This window comes from Xiphias gladius, chromosome 4 (genome assembly GCF_016859285.1).
Source record: "Xiphias gladius isolate SHS-SW01 ecotype Sanya breed wild chromosome 4, ASM1685928v1, whole genome shotgun sequence".
Taxonomy (NCBI): Eukaryota; Metazoa; Chordata; class Actinopteri; order Istiophoriformes; family Xiphiidae; genus Xiphias; species Xiphias gladius.
Genome location: NC_053403.1, coordinates 10,853,525 through 10,868,536, shown reverse-complemented (window position 1 = coordinate 10,868,536; position 15,012 = coordinate 10,853,525). Strand labels below are relative to the sequence as shown.

Genomic DNA, 15,012 nt, shown 5'->3' with positions numbered 1-15,012 from the left:
ATACAGCAGTTTTAAAAACAATTGACTGAAAAATGTTGGTCCCATGCTACACATCGTGAAGCTACTAGGATTTCTTGACTAATGACTGAAGAACCACTGGAAAGTCAAGACCTCCTGGCTGAGGATAAAATCGGAAACTGAGCGAGCAATTGAGAAGGAGACTCTCCCTTTTTCCTCCACAGCCCCGTGTACCTCTCCTGATTCTGGGTCTGACATGATATTAAATCAGACGCAAAACTCAATCAAAGAGAAGCGCTTTGTTGTGCTGATACAAAAACAAGTAAGCCAGAATGGGAAAAGTGGGGCTGAGGTGATTTGGGACGGGACCTTCAGGGGAGGTAGAATCTGAGATGTTTACGAGTAGAGCAAGCATGTGATAAAACCTTAATCAACATTAATATCTGATAGTGGCAGATACATTGGTTATTACAGGGTGTGATTCAAAGCTTGAGTAAAGTGTACACTCGGACTTGTTAGTGCAGTTAAATGCTTGTAAAAAGCCTGTTTTTGTTAATCTTGTAATTCAGTATTTAATGTATGCAGATCATTTGGTTATATTTTCTCCCTACAGTGCTAGTCTTGAACAGTTGTTGAGTATATGGCTGACATGGTACTAATTTACGTTAGATTCAATGTCAATAAAATTCATCAAATGATAATAACAAGCAAAAAGGATTGAAAATTACTTTTTAGTTGTTTTTTTAATTCTTTCCCCAAATTCTAGCGGCACATAAATTTTATGTGGTCCATCGATATTAAGGTCTGGTTGCTCAGACTTGTGTGCTCCTGTACACTGCTTACATGGTGTAAATGTAAAAACATCAGTGTGCAGAGACTTACAGCCACTTACAAGAATGCAATGAGGATGTTAGTGATATTGAATTGGCCCTTTGTATCAAATGTATAAAACACTGCAATATGTTTCTCCGGGCTGTCCCACAACTAGTAGTGCAATAGGACATGTGTGAAAGAAGTATGACATGCATAAATAAATCTATCATCACAATACAATACATTGTCTACAGTTTGCTAAGTTGTATTTAATAGTTTTTTTCTATTTCCTGGATATGCTTCTGGACTTTACTAAGTTATCAAAATTTCACTGCAATGGGTTGAGTTGAAACCAACCGATGTGTAGGGAAATATAACAGAAAAAAATAACATAGCTTACACAGTACAAAAAGACAAACCATAAGAAGAGCAGTTTGGTGCACAGGTTTTCAGTTCTTTGTCTTCACAGACATTTGCTTTGCAGGCTGAAATGAGGAGCTTTTATCTGCAAAAAGCACAACTCTGAAACAAAGTGAAACCAAGTGTGCAGGTATGTCTGTCTGATCTCTGACTACAAACACTGCTTGCAGCAAAAAGAAACCGCACTGTACAGGCCACGCTGTCCCTCTTGGAAAATATCTTGCGATCCGACAAGTACACCTGGATCTGAGGAAGCAGCCGAGTTCAAGTATTATGCAACATGTCCTAAGCACATTGGGTGAGACTGCTTCAATCCTGAGCAGGGCTTCTAATGTCAAGAGGTCAGATAATGAGAGAGCAAAAGAGGGTAAACAGCAAGAAGGAGACATGTAAGGGCAAGGTAGTGACTAGCACAGGGGAGGAGATTGTGATAGAGGGAGGAGGAGGATGAAGAGCTGTGGTGTAGAGGATGGAATTAATTAGATATGGTAACAAGACCAGGGAACACAGATAAATGTCTGGACACAGGTAGTGATGGATGCGGTGGTGACTGACACTGAAGAGAACTTTCAAGGAGAAATGCAGCACAGCCCATTGAAAGTGATAACTTAACTCAAACTTTCCTCAACTTGTATTGCAGAAAAAAGTATGCTGCATACTGCCTGTCTTGCAATCCATTATTACGGTCCCCATTAAGTCTGAACAGAACAATTAATTGCAGTGTGCCCTAGAAGTCATTCAGTATCCTCGTCGTCCTCCCTGCCCATTTAAAAGAGTTGTGTAGATCCCAGATCAGTTCTGGTTCTTGCACAGGCCCTCTACAAGGATATAATATGATTTATTTTTGAGGCCTCGCTTGGAGACAACTTTTAGTGTATGAAAACGTCACACAGCACAAGTGAAAAATGAGAGGCAGAGAAGGAAACATAGTGGTGGGGTTTATCTTAGAGAAAGTGATTCACTCTCTCTGGTCTATTACGATCAGCAGCATTAGTAGTAGTATCCACAGACCTCATAAAGTTTAAAAGTCAAACATTTTCAGAAGACAACATTACTTGAAATTTGCATTTTTAGCCACAGTAATTTACACAACTGAAATTTCTGTAAAGAAAACTTGAAGTGTATATGGTTAATACCTCACAGTTTCCTCTAATCTCTATTTATGTGCAAAATAAATTGTCTCTAAGCATTATCACTGTGTTAGTATTAGGGCAAGGAACATCTGATCAGATAAAAATCAGTGCTCAGATCAGCATTTAGGCCACAGAAGCTGCACTGTGAGTTCAACTTACACGGTGAAGTGGTAACCATGAACTGGTGCCCTGGGGTCAGCTGTCTCTGTTGGATTAGGGCCTTAGACACTTTTTGCCTCAGCGAAGAGACTGTATCCGGCCTCTAAGGGAAAACCAACAGGTGCGACTCCTGCCTTTGGGCAAGAATCCACGCATCAGACTCATGGGAATGGTAGCGAGGTGTGTATGGGTTTTTAACTACCATGTTTGCACAACTGTTTCAGCAGTCACATAAAACTTCTCAACCAGCACTAAAACGGGTTTTCAGTCACAAAAAATCCTAAACACAATGACATTGTGCTGAAGGCTTAAACATAGTGGATATTTTTAGCAATCTAAGTGAAAATCTCCTCCCTTCAGACTATCACTTAATGTTCTACTTTCTAGCTGGAGAGGTAGGAGCTTAACTGTGCATTCTGACTGCAAGCAACTACTACTTACTGTAGCAAACACAACAAGAGCCAATGCTGTTGCAGCAATAAGGAGGTTAATGTTGGGATCACATTGCATACAGGATTGTTAATTTCCCTTTTCAACTTCCCTATTCACTTGTTCAATTGTTTAAAATAAAAATAGACACCATTATATTCAGATTTTTTCTTTAAAAAAGGAAAAAAAATAAGTATTACGGCTAAAAATGTATTAAAAACTACAGAAATTTAGTCAAAACTACAGAAAGAAACATCAAAATACTAATAACACAATGGATCTGCTATGGAATGATGCCACAGCAGCGGATATTTTCCCTGGAAATAGAACTACTTCCCTCACGTGATAAAGCATTTATGTATAATTCTACCTCAGCACAAACAGCACAGCCAACAACAGGATACTGACAGACAATTTTCCCAAAACCTGTGCTGCAGCCAACATTTCGTTGTCAACATGGTGACGGTCATTGTCAAGCCAGTCTCGGATGTTCAGCGTTCATGGAGAATGAATGGACTCCTAGTGATCAGCTGCTCGCTCTGTTCAGCATCTCAGTGCAATGTAATGGGAAAAAAAGCACTAGATTGTCAAAAGAGGCGTTAATCTATTCTTATTCACATCCCAGAGGGACTATTCTGCAGCATCAGAAGTATAGTCACATAAAAAGGCGCAAAACTTACTGCTTTCATCTATTTCCAATTTGATCTAAGTGTTGTGCAAATGACACACTTGCTGTTAAAAGGTCAGCAGCTCTGTTTAAATAACAACATAAAAATAGAATAAAGACATTTCAGACCAAATTTTCTTTCAATATAACTTATTTTACTTGTCTGGTTTGTTTATTTTTAGTCTAAAAGAATTGGTACTCAAGAAAACAGACTTTATACTGTGTTATAACGTTGCTGTGTGCAACAGCCAAACATCTCTTTCAGGACAAAATAAAGTTAACATCAGTCCCATTAACCCAATGATCAATCACCTTTAAATCACTTTATCACCGGATTAATAATTTTAAACCAATGAAAGAGACTAGTGCTGAAATTATTAGCTGATTAATCAGTTAATAAACAGAAAAATAATCAGCAACTTCTTTGATAATTGAGTCATCACTTCAGTCAATTTTTCAGGCAAAAATGCTAGACATTCATTGGTTCCAGCTACTCCAACGTACGGCTTGCTGCTTTTCTGTTTTATATTGTCGTAAACAAAATATCTGTGGGTTTGTTTTGACTGCTGGTTGGACAAAGTAGCTCTTTGAAAATAGCATGTTGGGCTCTGAGGCACTGTGCATTTTCTCCATATTTTTTGACAAAGACTACAGAATTTCATCGAAAAAATAATCAGATTAATCAATAATGAAAATAATGTTGAGCTACAGCCTGGGTTGACCAGCATTTCAGACAAATTTTTGATGGGATCATTGATCAATGACTTGACTATAAGCACACTTAAACCCCACTACAGTTAACAGTTAGAGTTCTAATAGGTCCACATCTACAATGAAACAATACAAGTAATGGTCACCTTGGTGTATAAATTATAAGCACATCAAAATTTTGTTTGTGGATGTGACTATGTTGATATGGATTGATCATAATATGCTGACTTGACAAGCATAATATAGGTCTGAGCATTTCTCATAAGCAGCCAAACTGCATGAAAAACACAAAGCATAGAATTCAAAGTATTATGACACCCACTGTGAAACGATGGCTGTGGGAGACAGAACAAAAGGAGCATGGCACCACACACATACACCTTGCTCCCTTTGAAGCTGTTACCTTGTAATCATCTCTCACCCTGGCTGAAGGGTAATTAGACACAGAGGAGGAGGACAAACCTTCATCAGAGATGTACCACAGGCCTTGAAAAACCTTTTCATTATCTGAGGAAGATCATGAGCGCTTTCAGAGGAGATGCTATAACAGGACAACAGCTGAGCTTCACCACAACATGCTTTTATCCAAAGTGCCTTGCAGTGCCACGAGTACCGACTGTTTTATCATGGGGTGAACTCAAGTGTAAATCAAAACCCTCATCCAGGCAGTGGCGGTACTGCACTCTACAAGAATACGGACATTTACCCGTCTGCCCTGTTCTTAACAGATGTCTGACAGCTTAAGACCCGCCCTTTACTTTACTACATTGCCTGTATTGGGCCAAGACCAAAAGACAAATCCATTCAGACGCTCCCTGACATTAAAATGATCACAGGACACTTGGGTCTATACATCAACAGAAATAATGCCCAAACCTAAGGATGCTAGCATGAGTATTGATCTTGGCAGGAGTGGATTCTTACGGGATGGGTTCATGTTGCATTTTTTGTGTGAAATCAAAAAGTGTTCAATGACAGCAATGACATTCAAAGGACAGGGCTATTAGGGGACATGACTGTTTTTACTGCTGAATGAGCAGCTTTTGAAGACAAGGACAGGTTACTCAAATGTATTGACATAGCTCTTTCAAAAAACTAGATTAAAAAATTAATAATGTTGGCTTAATGAGAGTTATCCTGTTCTAAACCATATTCAATAACTAGACAGGACCGGAGACTATATACCAGACACTTGGGGGTCATTTTCCATGAGGTTGGACTGTATAAAGCACACAGCATCCTCTCCTCATCAGAACTGGTAGGGAAAATGATGAGAGTGAACAGATCTGTCATAACGTGACAGAATTCATTAGGCAGTGTGATTTCCACTACTGTCAGAAACCCCAAATTATGCATAGGGTGGAAGAGTGATGGATTTCACATTTCCTAAAGCATTTATTTATTGCTTTATATTAAATCTAGAGTTGAAGTGGAGAGGACATTACTAATTCCATTACTGCTGCTGGGATAAGCACAGAGGCAGGGGGGAAATGCACATTTTCTCCCAGTTGCAGCTGCATTAAATGTAATAAACATCTTGATAGATTAAAAAAATTTAAAAACTAAACATTTATCTATATGGCATTAAATGCCATATAGATAAATATCTAAATAGCATTACATGCCTAAATGTTAAAATTTGTCTAAATGGCATGCAATGCACACGACATGTAATGCCATTTAGACAACTATCTGTCTTTCTTTACGTTAAATTATTTAAAATATCTGTGTGATGTTGCAACTGAATGGTACACTTGCTAACTTTGAGAACACACAAACAGCGAGTTGCTGACCAGTGTGAGCTTCAACCGAAGCCCATCAAAATTAAACCCATTTGCATATCTCTCGCCCTGCTTTAGTCACCAGTCACCAGTTGAAGGCAAGATATCAAACATAATAAACATGGTGTGCTGGAGAAGAGCGGTGCAATATGCTTTAATTCTGATGAGTCATAGTCTAATGGCAACCAAACCAAAAAGATATATAAATATTACATCTCTAGAAAACATATGAGCTGTTAAATTATGTTTCAATCAATGGAAGAATAGCTGTTGCAACAGCAACACCAAGTGGGGGTGCATTTGAAAAAAATCTACAGAAAACTTCAATCACAGTGAAACCAGTAACTTTCATACATGAAGGTAGGTGTGTCATAAAGAATTTTACCAGCATGAATAGGTGGCTGAAGGCAAATACATATATGTAAAGAGGTGGATAAATTACAGTTGTGTAGGTTTTAACCTCCTCCGCACTGCATACATTAGAACAACAAAAGTGAAATATCAGTACTTGGACCACATTCAAGTGGGCAGAGTTAAATGACATTTCTGCTGCGCTTCAGTCACTCTCTGTAGGGATTCATCCACTCTCCCCTCAGCTGCCGTATGGAATGCTGACACAGCACCTTGCTCCATCTGACCAAGAGCTACGCCCACTAAAAGAAATAATGCAACCTATGTGCAATCTCCGCTTGTGCCAGCACTGCTATATACTGACGGGAATATTCATACATATAGTGGGCAACAGACCCGGACATTACTCAGCTGAACATTCCAATAACAAAGTAAATGGCCTCAGCAAACTAGTGGTGGGAAACTTTGGAGGGTATAACCATGGTGAGAGATAAGATTAATGCCAGGGAGTGGCCCACTGCAATGTTTTGACTGAGGAGCAGCAGGGCGATCTAATGCAAGGGTGTTAAACCATGAGCCCCTGAGAGTACACAGGTCTTACTTTCAACCGATTACTCCCCCGGTTCCGGTGAAATCAGTGAAATTGCCTGCTGTAGAAAGACTCAAAACTCTCAGCCTGCCATTGCACAGGGTTTGAAATCCTTCAACTAAGGGCAAACATCTTTGTGCTAGACAACCCGGAGCAAGACAATTACTGGCAAACACCTGCTCTAAACAAGTGTAAAGCCTAGCAGCTTCACGCACATTGTTCTGCACCTGACCCTGCACTCCGACCAGCCTGGAAAAGGAAATATTACATTTCCAGTCTATTTTATGAGCACTGAGTGCTATTAGTATTAACAAAATAATAATTTGCTGTCACTAGTATTCTCCAAGCATTCCTGGTGTAAAGGAGTAAGTTGGTTTGAGAAGCTTGTTCAAAAGGGATCAATGAGATCAATAATCTATCATCATTACGCTAAATGACAGAAGCAATGCTTTGTGGGTTTATGGTGCAGATTTTAATTTGAAGGAGGGTCGGGTGTGCAAAGTAACTAAAAACAAGTGTGTTAGTATTGTATTTTTGAAAAGATTTTTAATGTACTGCTTTATATCTTTAATAAATTAAATATAGGGAATTCTGATTTTGCTTAATTAATACTTCTGAACTACTTTTAATAAGTCAGGAATAACAGAGTAGATAACAGCTGTAGCACATAGAGTGAATATTATTTAAGTATGCTTTGTACCTCTTTTGAGTTGTAGCTTTCTTGTAAACAAAATATGATCACCACTCCCAAGAACACCACTGAAATATGAGTACTTATTATATTTATGTTGAAATAAATAGTCAGGATACCACACTAACTCAGTGATTTTTACTCAGATTTGTCTTTTGTTCTTTATCTGTCCTTTTCTTCCTAAATAGAAGTACTCGCTAATGAGTAGGGTGATGAGCTAGTATATATTTTCCCATTAAACTCCTCTTACCTCACTGTTGTGTCCTCTGAGGTTGAAGTTTACTCTCTGCGGAGTGGGCCGGTCCCGTCTACAGTGGCTTGATGTGAACGTGACTCCGACAACTCCTCGGCCGTTCCCGGTAGCAAGCCAGCCCTCCTCGTAGTAGCGCTTCCTGCACACCGGCTTCTCCTTCTCACTCTTGGGCACCCGGCCCTTCCACGACAGGCACAGGATGTTGGAGTCGCTACAGAGGACCGGGCCATGCTCCACGGCAGCGAACATTTCTGCAACTCTCTGTACCCCCCGTAGATAAAAACAGTACCAGGCGGGAGGTCCGGGAGTCTTCGGAGGGGTCAGTACTGTTATGAGCGCCTCTTCTCCACTGATGTTCCTGGTTCGGTGTCGGATGTGAGACAGCGACAACGGTGCATAGTACTTGTTTCCCTCGCCTGTTTCCTTGATTTGCAATACAGGTTAAAGGTGATTAGTGAAAACTTCTTCAAAAGCACAAATGAGGTTACCAAAGTGGGGATTGCTGGATTGGAGACATTTACCCAGATGGGCTGCATACACAACAAAAGGCACTCATTCAAGTCATTTTTATGTGTTGATCAGTGAGCTGCCTCGCTGATGGTGTGTCAGTGACAAGGCAACAGATGAGAGTGTTGGAAAAAAATATTTACAAATCCTCTGTGGTAGTTTCCAGACTCATGTCAGCTGATCAAAAACGAACATCTACAAAAAAGCCTGGAAACTCACAAACGGGCATTGCATCCAGTCCTTTCAACGCATCCCAGTGCTTCCAGTTGATGTGAGTGTAGTTTCTGTCCAGTTCAGCATGTCATTTCTAGACTCCGTGTCCTCCCTCTCGCGATCCTGACCGTGTGTGAGAGAGGAGGAGCAGAGACTCCTCTCCATCAGCTGTCAGCACGCAGGAGAGCCGCTTCCCCCGGTAACGTCATCACGTCTTGTCAACCCGCCTCGGGGATCCCATGGAGGACTGCTGGATAATACAAAAAATAAAAGGTTTTTAATTTTAATCACACAGAAATTGGCGTTATCAAATTTTTAAAAAATGTGTGTTATAAAAATTACGGTTATAAGTGGACGTTGTATCGGTAAAAGCGCTAAAGCACTCACCTGCAGCCTACAGTTTAAATATTAATACGCGTGCCTAAAATTACCCCTCACTTAGCGCTACTTTTGTCTCCCCGAGGAACCACTTAAATTCGAGGGATTATCCTTCTCAGCGGAAGGATATTTAACTAATAGCTGACTTATTTACAATAACCACGCATCACTTTAGCTCTCGTTGGATTAAGGACCACTGATGTAACAAAGCGACCTCCAGCGGAAACGGTTAAATGAACAGCAAAAGGGGAAACCTGACGATAGGTAAACAACAAATGTGATAAGAGAAAGGAGAGAAATAAAATTTAGACGATGGCAATTATTTAAGAAATCCACTGAGGTCCGACAGACAAGACAGGCAGACCAGTGGGCACTAACGGTCGGCTATTGACTGTCGTCTGACGATAAAATGACAAACGACGGACAACTGTTGTAAAAGAATATAAACGACATTTGGATTAAGTCAGGTGTCATTATGATAAAAAGATACTGTCCACACAAATTCCAGTAAGACTAAACGTAAAGGAGTACAAGAGCAGCTCATATACATCCAGCAAAAGAAATACAGTTAAATATACCAGTCTGTTGTAACGTTAATCTAAAGAAAGACCCAGTGATACTAACGTTACTAGCTGACAAATACAGCTGAAGCCCGTGAGATGATGCCCCTAACACCCATCACCGTGAGCTGCCTGCTAGCCACAGCTAGCTAGATCCAGGGTGTTGCATCCAGACAGAGAGCTCTGTTGGCTCCACAGATCAAAACATGTCAGGAGCGGGGTTAATCTTCCCCGTGTTAATTTATCTTCTTTGTGCAGTAACGCTAATCTAACCGAGATGCTCGGGGAATGCTGCCGCCTCCACAAAAGAACAGTCAGTGATGGCTAGCCGGCTAACGGACCAGCTAACTAGCTGAACCTGAACCACCATCAGCCGAGACTGGCTCCGTCCATCCGCCGCTGGCAGTCGTCGCTAACAGGCTACGGCTAGCACATTAGCCGACTGTTTATCCCAACAATTTTTTTAAATATTAGTACAGCTCTTCAAAATGCCCCCAGGGCGGTGGCGTAGTGGGCAAAGTGGCAAAATAATATCAGACCTGTCGTCAACATTGCCGGAGAAACATCAACGGCCAGTAGAGCGCTTACCACGGTTGTGTGCTTCTGCTGCCGCCGCTGCTGCTGCTGCCCCTGCCGCTACTTCCTCTGCCCGCAGCCCGCTACTGTACACAGGCAGGGCCCGACAGCGGTGTCACGTGACGGGCACGTGATTTAGCGCCCAATTCAATTATTACAGCTCGCTTCAGTAAGTGCAGTGTTTTAAGTTTAACCTAATCTCCTTACAAACGAGGCTGAAAAGATATGCTCTTCGTTATCAAACTGGAAACAGTGCAGTTGTTAAGTCTGCCCACAAGCGTACCATAGCATGTAGTCGTGGGAGAAGTATTCAGATCATTTACTTTTGTAAAAGCAGAGATTGCAGAGAGATTGCATTCTGTTTTATAAATTGATCATTTGTTTTGTATGTAAATTCTTAATATAAAAAGTAACTGCAGCTGTCAGATTCTTTGCTTGAGGGGAAATAGCAATACAAGTGTAAAAATACTCCATTACAAGTAAAAATCATGCATTCAACATGACTAAAGCATGGTGGAGAATAACTAAGTGTATTTACTGGATATATTACTTAATTACCTAAGTGCAATTTTGAACTACTTGAACTTTACTTCTACTTACGTAAGTACTTTTACTCAACTGCATTTTGGAGAAAAATGTACTTTCTACGCCAACGCATTGATTTGACAGCTTTAGTTACTAGTGATTTTGACAGTCTAGATGAAAAAAAATGTATAATAAACAACTAAATCATGATATATTATTAGAGACTCATCTACCTGGTAATATATAAATTAATTATAATTAGCTCAACTTTTACCAGCAGCAATGTTAAAGTAATGCTTAAACATCAGTTCATCTATGGTCGCAATCCATTGATAAATGTATAATACGTAGGATTCTGAAATGGGCCATTCTGCTTGATAGGTAGTTTTCTTCTTGGTACTTTGAATGTAATGTCAGTACTTAGGTACTTTTACTCAAGTTAAAGATCTGAGTACTACTTAAGTAAAAGTATGCTCATTATGTAGCTGAATGGCCTCTGTCAGTGTTTCATTGTTATATATTATGTTATTGTATTATCATTACTAATGCATTGGATTATCATTACCAATGCACCCATGTGAGTAGAATTTTAAGGTTGTAGCAGGTTGAGGTGGCGCTAATTTGAACCACCTTATAGTCATTTAATCTACATCATATTTCATAAATTATAGTATTTTTTTGTCTGTAAAACTTCAACCTGTAAAGTAACAAGTCACTAAATGCGTCAAATAAATGTAGTGGAGTAAAAAGTACAATATCAGTTTTATTTATTGTTAATTATTTAACAGGGACAATACAGATAAATATTGTAACAAAGGAAGAAGCAATATGTATGTAGTGTATCTCACTGCAGGAGGATGAAGCCCCCATTCCTGATTCAGCTCTCTACCTCTGAAATGCAGCCTAAATGAGTAAAACTACAGGGATGGACTACCAACTGCGCAAAGCAGGCAACTGAGCCAGGTCCCCAGACTCGCGGGGAGCCAAGGAACCCCAGGCTCACATATCAGTTGGCTGTACATAATTCCACTGATGGCAAATTTGTTCAGCAATTCCCTCCACCAAAGCACAATATCAACAAAGACAGGTCCTGAATTATTAAACAATCTTGTCGGGGGGCACAGTAGTAGTTTACCCTCCCGTACTCTTGGGGGCAGTATTGTAGTTTTTTCTTTAACTTATGTCCTTCCTTCTCCTAAAACATGGCTGCTCCCATGGCTCTCAGGCGAGAATTATCTTCTTTGGCAAGGATACTCACGGGAATCTCACATTTGGTACAGTACCTACTGTATTTTTTTGGTTTTTGCATAACATCTGCGAGCAATTAACTAACTTGACAGTTATTTCGGTCAGAAAATTTGAACGTAGCCGGTCAGCAAATCTCCCAATTTGGTCGCTGACGGCAGTTGTAGCATGGTGGTTACATAGCGACCGTCATCTCCAAATGTCCACTAATGCAAGTTTATTTATTTCCAGGGACCCAGAGCATTGGGCGTCTGTCCAGGTCACAGGAAATATAATATAATCAGGTAGGTAACAGTTTTTCTTCTCCGCGGGTATGAAGTCTATGTAGTGTTTAAAAGCGTCCTAACGTTATTTATTACTAACGGTAGTAAACACAAGCCCACGAGACTTTGTACACTGAGGATTTTTTTTTTTCTCCTTTGCTGGTGAATCAGTCAGACAGCAGTCATCATTACAACCCTTTGTAGTTTCTAGTTGTGGGCATTAAATCTCTGAATTTCTTCCAATAAGCTGTCACGAATTGTCTGAACCGCGTTGCACATGTTTTACAATGAGTAAGTAGGTACACAAACCGATTATTGGAGCACTTGCATTGCCTGTATTAAAATCCAGTGTAATGTGTTTTACAGCGAGTGCAAAAGCACAGGGTGACGATTGAATAATTAAAGAAAATCAAACACATAAAGGAAACGAAATCTAATTGTAGTATAATATTACTGATAAGAACTGAATTTAATGAAAGCTGCATGAAGAGAATTTGTATCAAAAGTGCAAAAGGCTGCAAAATAAGTATCTGTGTGGCATTGTGATCAGCATACGAGTGTGTGTGTCTCTAACTGATCTCTACATAAATTAAAAGATCCTATAATCTGTTCTGAAACTCAAGGGAGGCAAACGCGTGGACCTAAGAACGAGTGTTTTGGGAATTTTTAAAAATTTTTTTCGCCTTGCTTTACAACATTATGAACATTATACTCAGCGCAGAAGCATGCCCCATGTTGGCATGCGCAGTGGTTACAATATACTAAGTGTTTCCACAACCGGATTGAGTGTGAAGCCACAAAGCAAAAATAACTATAAGCAGTTTACTTAAAGTAACAGAAGCATTCGTGCTAAACTTGTCATGCTGGCAAGTTATTCACTGCTCTGTGTCTGCAGGTCCCATCTCCCATTGACATCCAGCACTTCCTTCCACACAGCAACAGTGTTTTCATCAACACCTTCATCAGTGAGTTATCAGTAGAGTATCTTTGTTTACCTCAACCCTGTTTTTAACAGCTCAATATTAAAATAATTTTAAAAAGTGAGACTTTAAATAATGTGCATGTATCATGTTTCTTTCATACATTTATGTTTCCCTGCAGATCACTGTCACAGAAGAGCCTGATACACTGTTTCAGAAGGTGTCAGTTTTGATCAAAGGCCATGACAGGGCCGTCTTGGACAGCTATGAGTTTTTTGCCACCATGGCAGCTAATGAGCTGGGCATCACCATCAGCAAAGTGTGAGTCATAGCGGGGGTTAAGCTGCCACAAGCTAGCAAGGATGACTACTGTATAACCTCCTTAATGCCATCATTTTCAATGATGCCTTTCCTCTGCAACAGTTATGAGCCTCTCAAGGAGATAGACAGGCTTACACTCCTGAAGTCTGTACACATCTTCAAAAAACACAGGGTCCAGTATGAGATGAGGACTCACTACCGGTGCATTGAGGTGAGAAGCTTCCACCCTGTTTAATTTAATAGCTAAAGGAACACTGTTGTTTTTTTTTTAAAGTCCTTAGGCTCCCTCAAAGCAACCAGGCATTATCAAACTGGAGACATTATACTTTTCTTCCAACTTAAAGTGCCTACACACCAATGGTACACCCTTAGAATTTTTGCACTTATTTTACACGACTAGTCTTCTTCTCAAGGCTGTGTGGGCATGTACGGTGTTGGATTGCCAAATCCCCCCATCTCTGTCGGGTTTATTGCACCCGTTATGGCAGGACTACTTAAAACCATGCTGTTCTTACTAAGTTTGAGGTTGGTGACCTCATGTAACTCCCAGCCTAACTCCACTCAATGTCAGTCTGAGTACAAATGTAATTAGACACAGTAAGTATAAAAAAAAAAAAAAAAAAAGTGTGAATCAACCCATTAGACAGGCCATTTGTGTCAAAAGGTTATTAAGTTATTATTCAGTCCACACAATGGTTCATGATGATTAGGTCATCAGTTTAATTTATCCTTTCTCCTGTTTTGTAGATTTCTCATTTAACAGGCTGCACAGCCCAGGTGTACCTTGAATACATCCAGAGGAACCTCCCTGAAGGTGTAGCCATGGAGGTCACAAAGGTGAGGCACTGCAAAGTCCTGCTCTAATTCTGCCCGAGAGACAGATTTCATTAGGCCTGTGGACGACGAATGAAGAAAAAAAAATGTATTTATTCCCCTCCTCGTGTTCTGTTCATGTTGTCAGACTGCCATTGAGAAGGTTCCCGATCACATCATTGAACCCATGTGGAAGGACCACCCCATTGACGACAAGCCCAGCCAGTGAGAGCAGTGATGAGCAACAGATGCTTATTGGATGTCCTTTCTCAGGCATCAGTGAACATGTTTGGGTAATTGGGAAGACATTAAAAATGCAATACTATTGTACACTTGTCACGAACTCCTGAACTGCTCATCAAATGTAATAAAAAAAAAAAAAAAGACATCAAAAAAAGTTGACACAATGGAAAAAGGTCCTTCAGCTACAGAACTTGCATCCGTTACATCACCATGTAAGTGTCTTTATGCATTCAGTTGTGTCTTCATTGTCTTTTCTGTGCCACAACAATGTGGAATCAAATGATGGTTCTCTTCCCAATAAATACATTTTACATTTATGACAACCTTAACTTGCATTTTTGAGCTGTTATTTAGTAAGAATTGTGATTCTGATCATTCTTCTACATTAATACTAGTGTTTCTCTGTAACTATCTGCAGTGATATTGGATGAGGGTCTTACTCAGTATAAACACATATGTACTGTAGGACACAAGACCAGAACACAAGACATTT

The 15,012-nt window shown here is 40.0% G+C and overlaps 2 protein-coding genes across 2 annotated transcripts in view; one reads left to right on the top strand and one right to left on the bottom strand.

The window, feature by feature from the left end:
- The window catches only part of tulp4a (TUB like protein 4a), a 31,676-nt gene extending 21,434 nt beyond the window's left edge, over positions 1–10,242 (bottom strand). Inside the window, exons 1-3 of the mRNA XM_040125302.1 lie at positions 10,202–10,242; positions 8,682–8,925; positions 7,953–8,378 (exon numbers count right to left, since the gene is read on the bottom strand). Of these exons, the coding sequence (XP_039981236.1) occupies positions 7,953–8,378; positions 8,682–8,696 (441 nt within the window). The 5' untranslated portion in view covers positions 8,697–8,925; positions 10,202–10,242. The remainder of the gene's footprint in view (positions 1–7,952; positions 8,379–8,681; positions 8,926–10,201) is intronic.
- Positions 10,243–11,855: 1,613 nt separating this feature from the next.
- Positions 11,856–14,836, top strand: mrps10 (mitochondrial ribosomal protein S10). The gene is made up of 7 exons (XM_040126139.1): positions 11,856–11,988; positions 12,191–12,243; positions 13,118–13,187; positions 13,324–13,463; positions 13,566–13,674; positions 14,211–14,300; positions 14,425–14,836. The coding sequence occupies exons 1-7, from the start codon at positions 11,917–11,919 to the stop codon at positions 14,503–14,505; spliced, it is 615 nt and encodes a 204-aa protein (XP_039982073.1). The 5' UTR covers positions 11,856–11,916; the 3' UTR covers positions 14,506–14,836.
- The last annotated feature ends 176 nt before the right edge of the window (positions 14,837–15,012 follow it).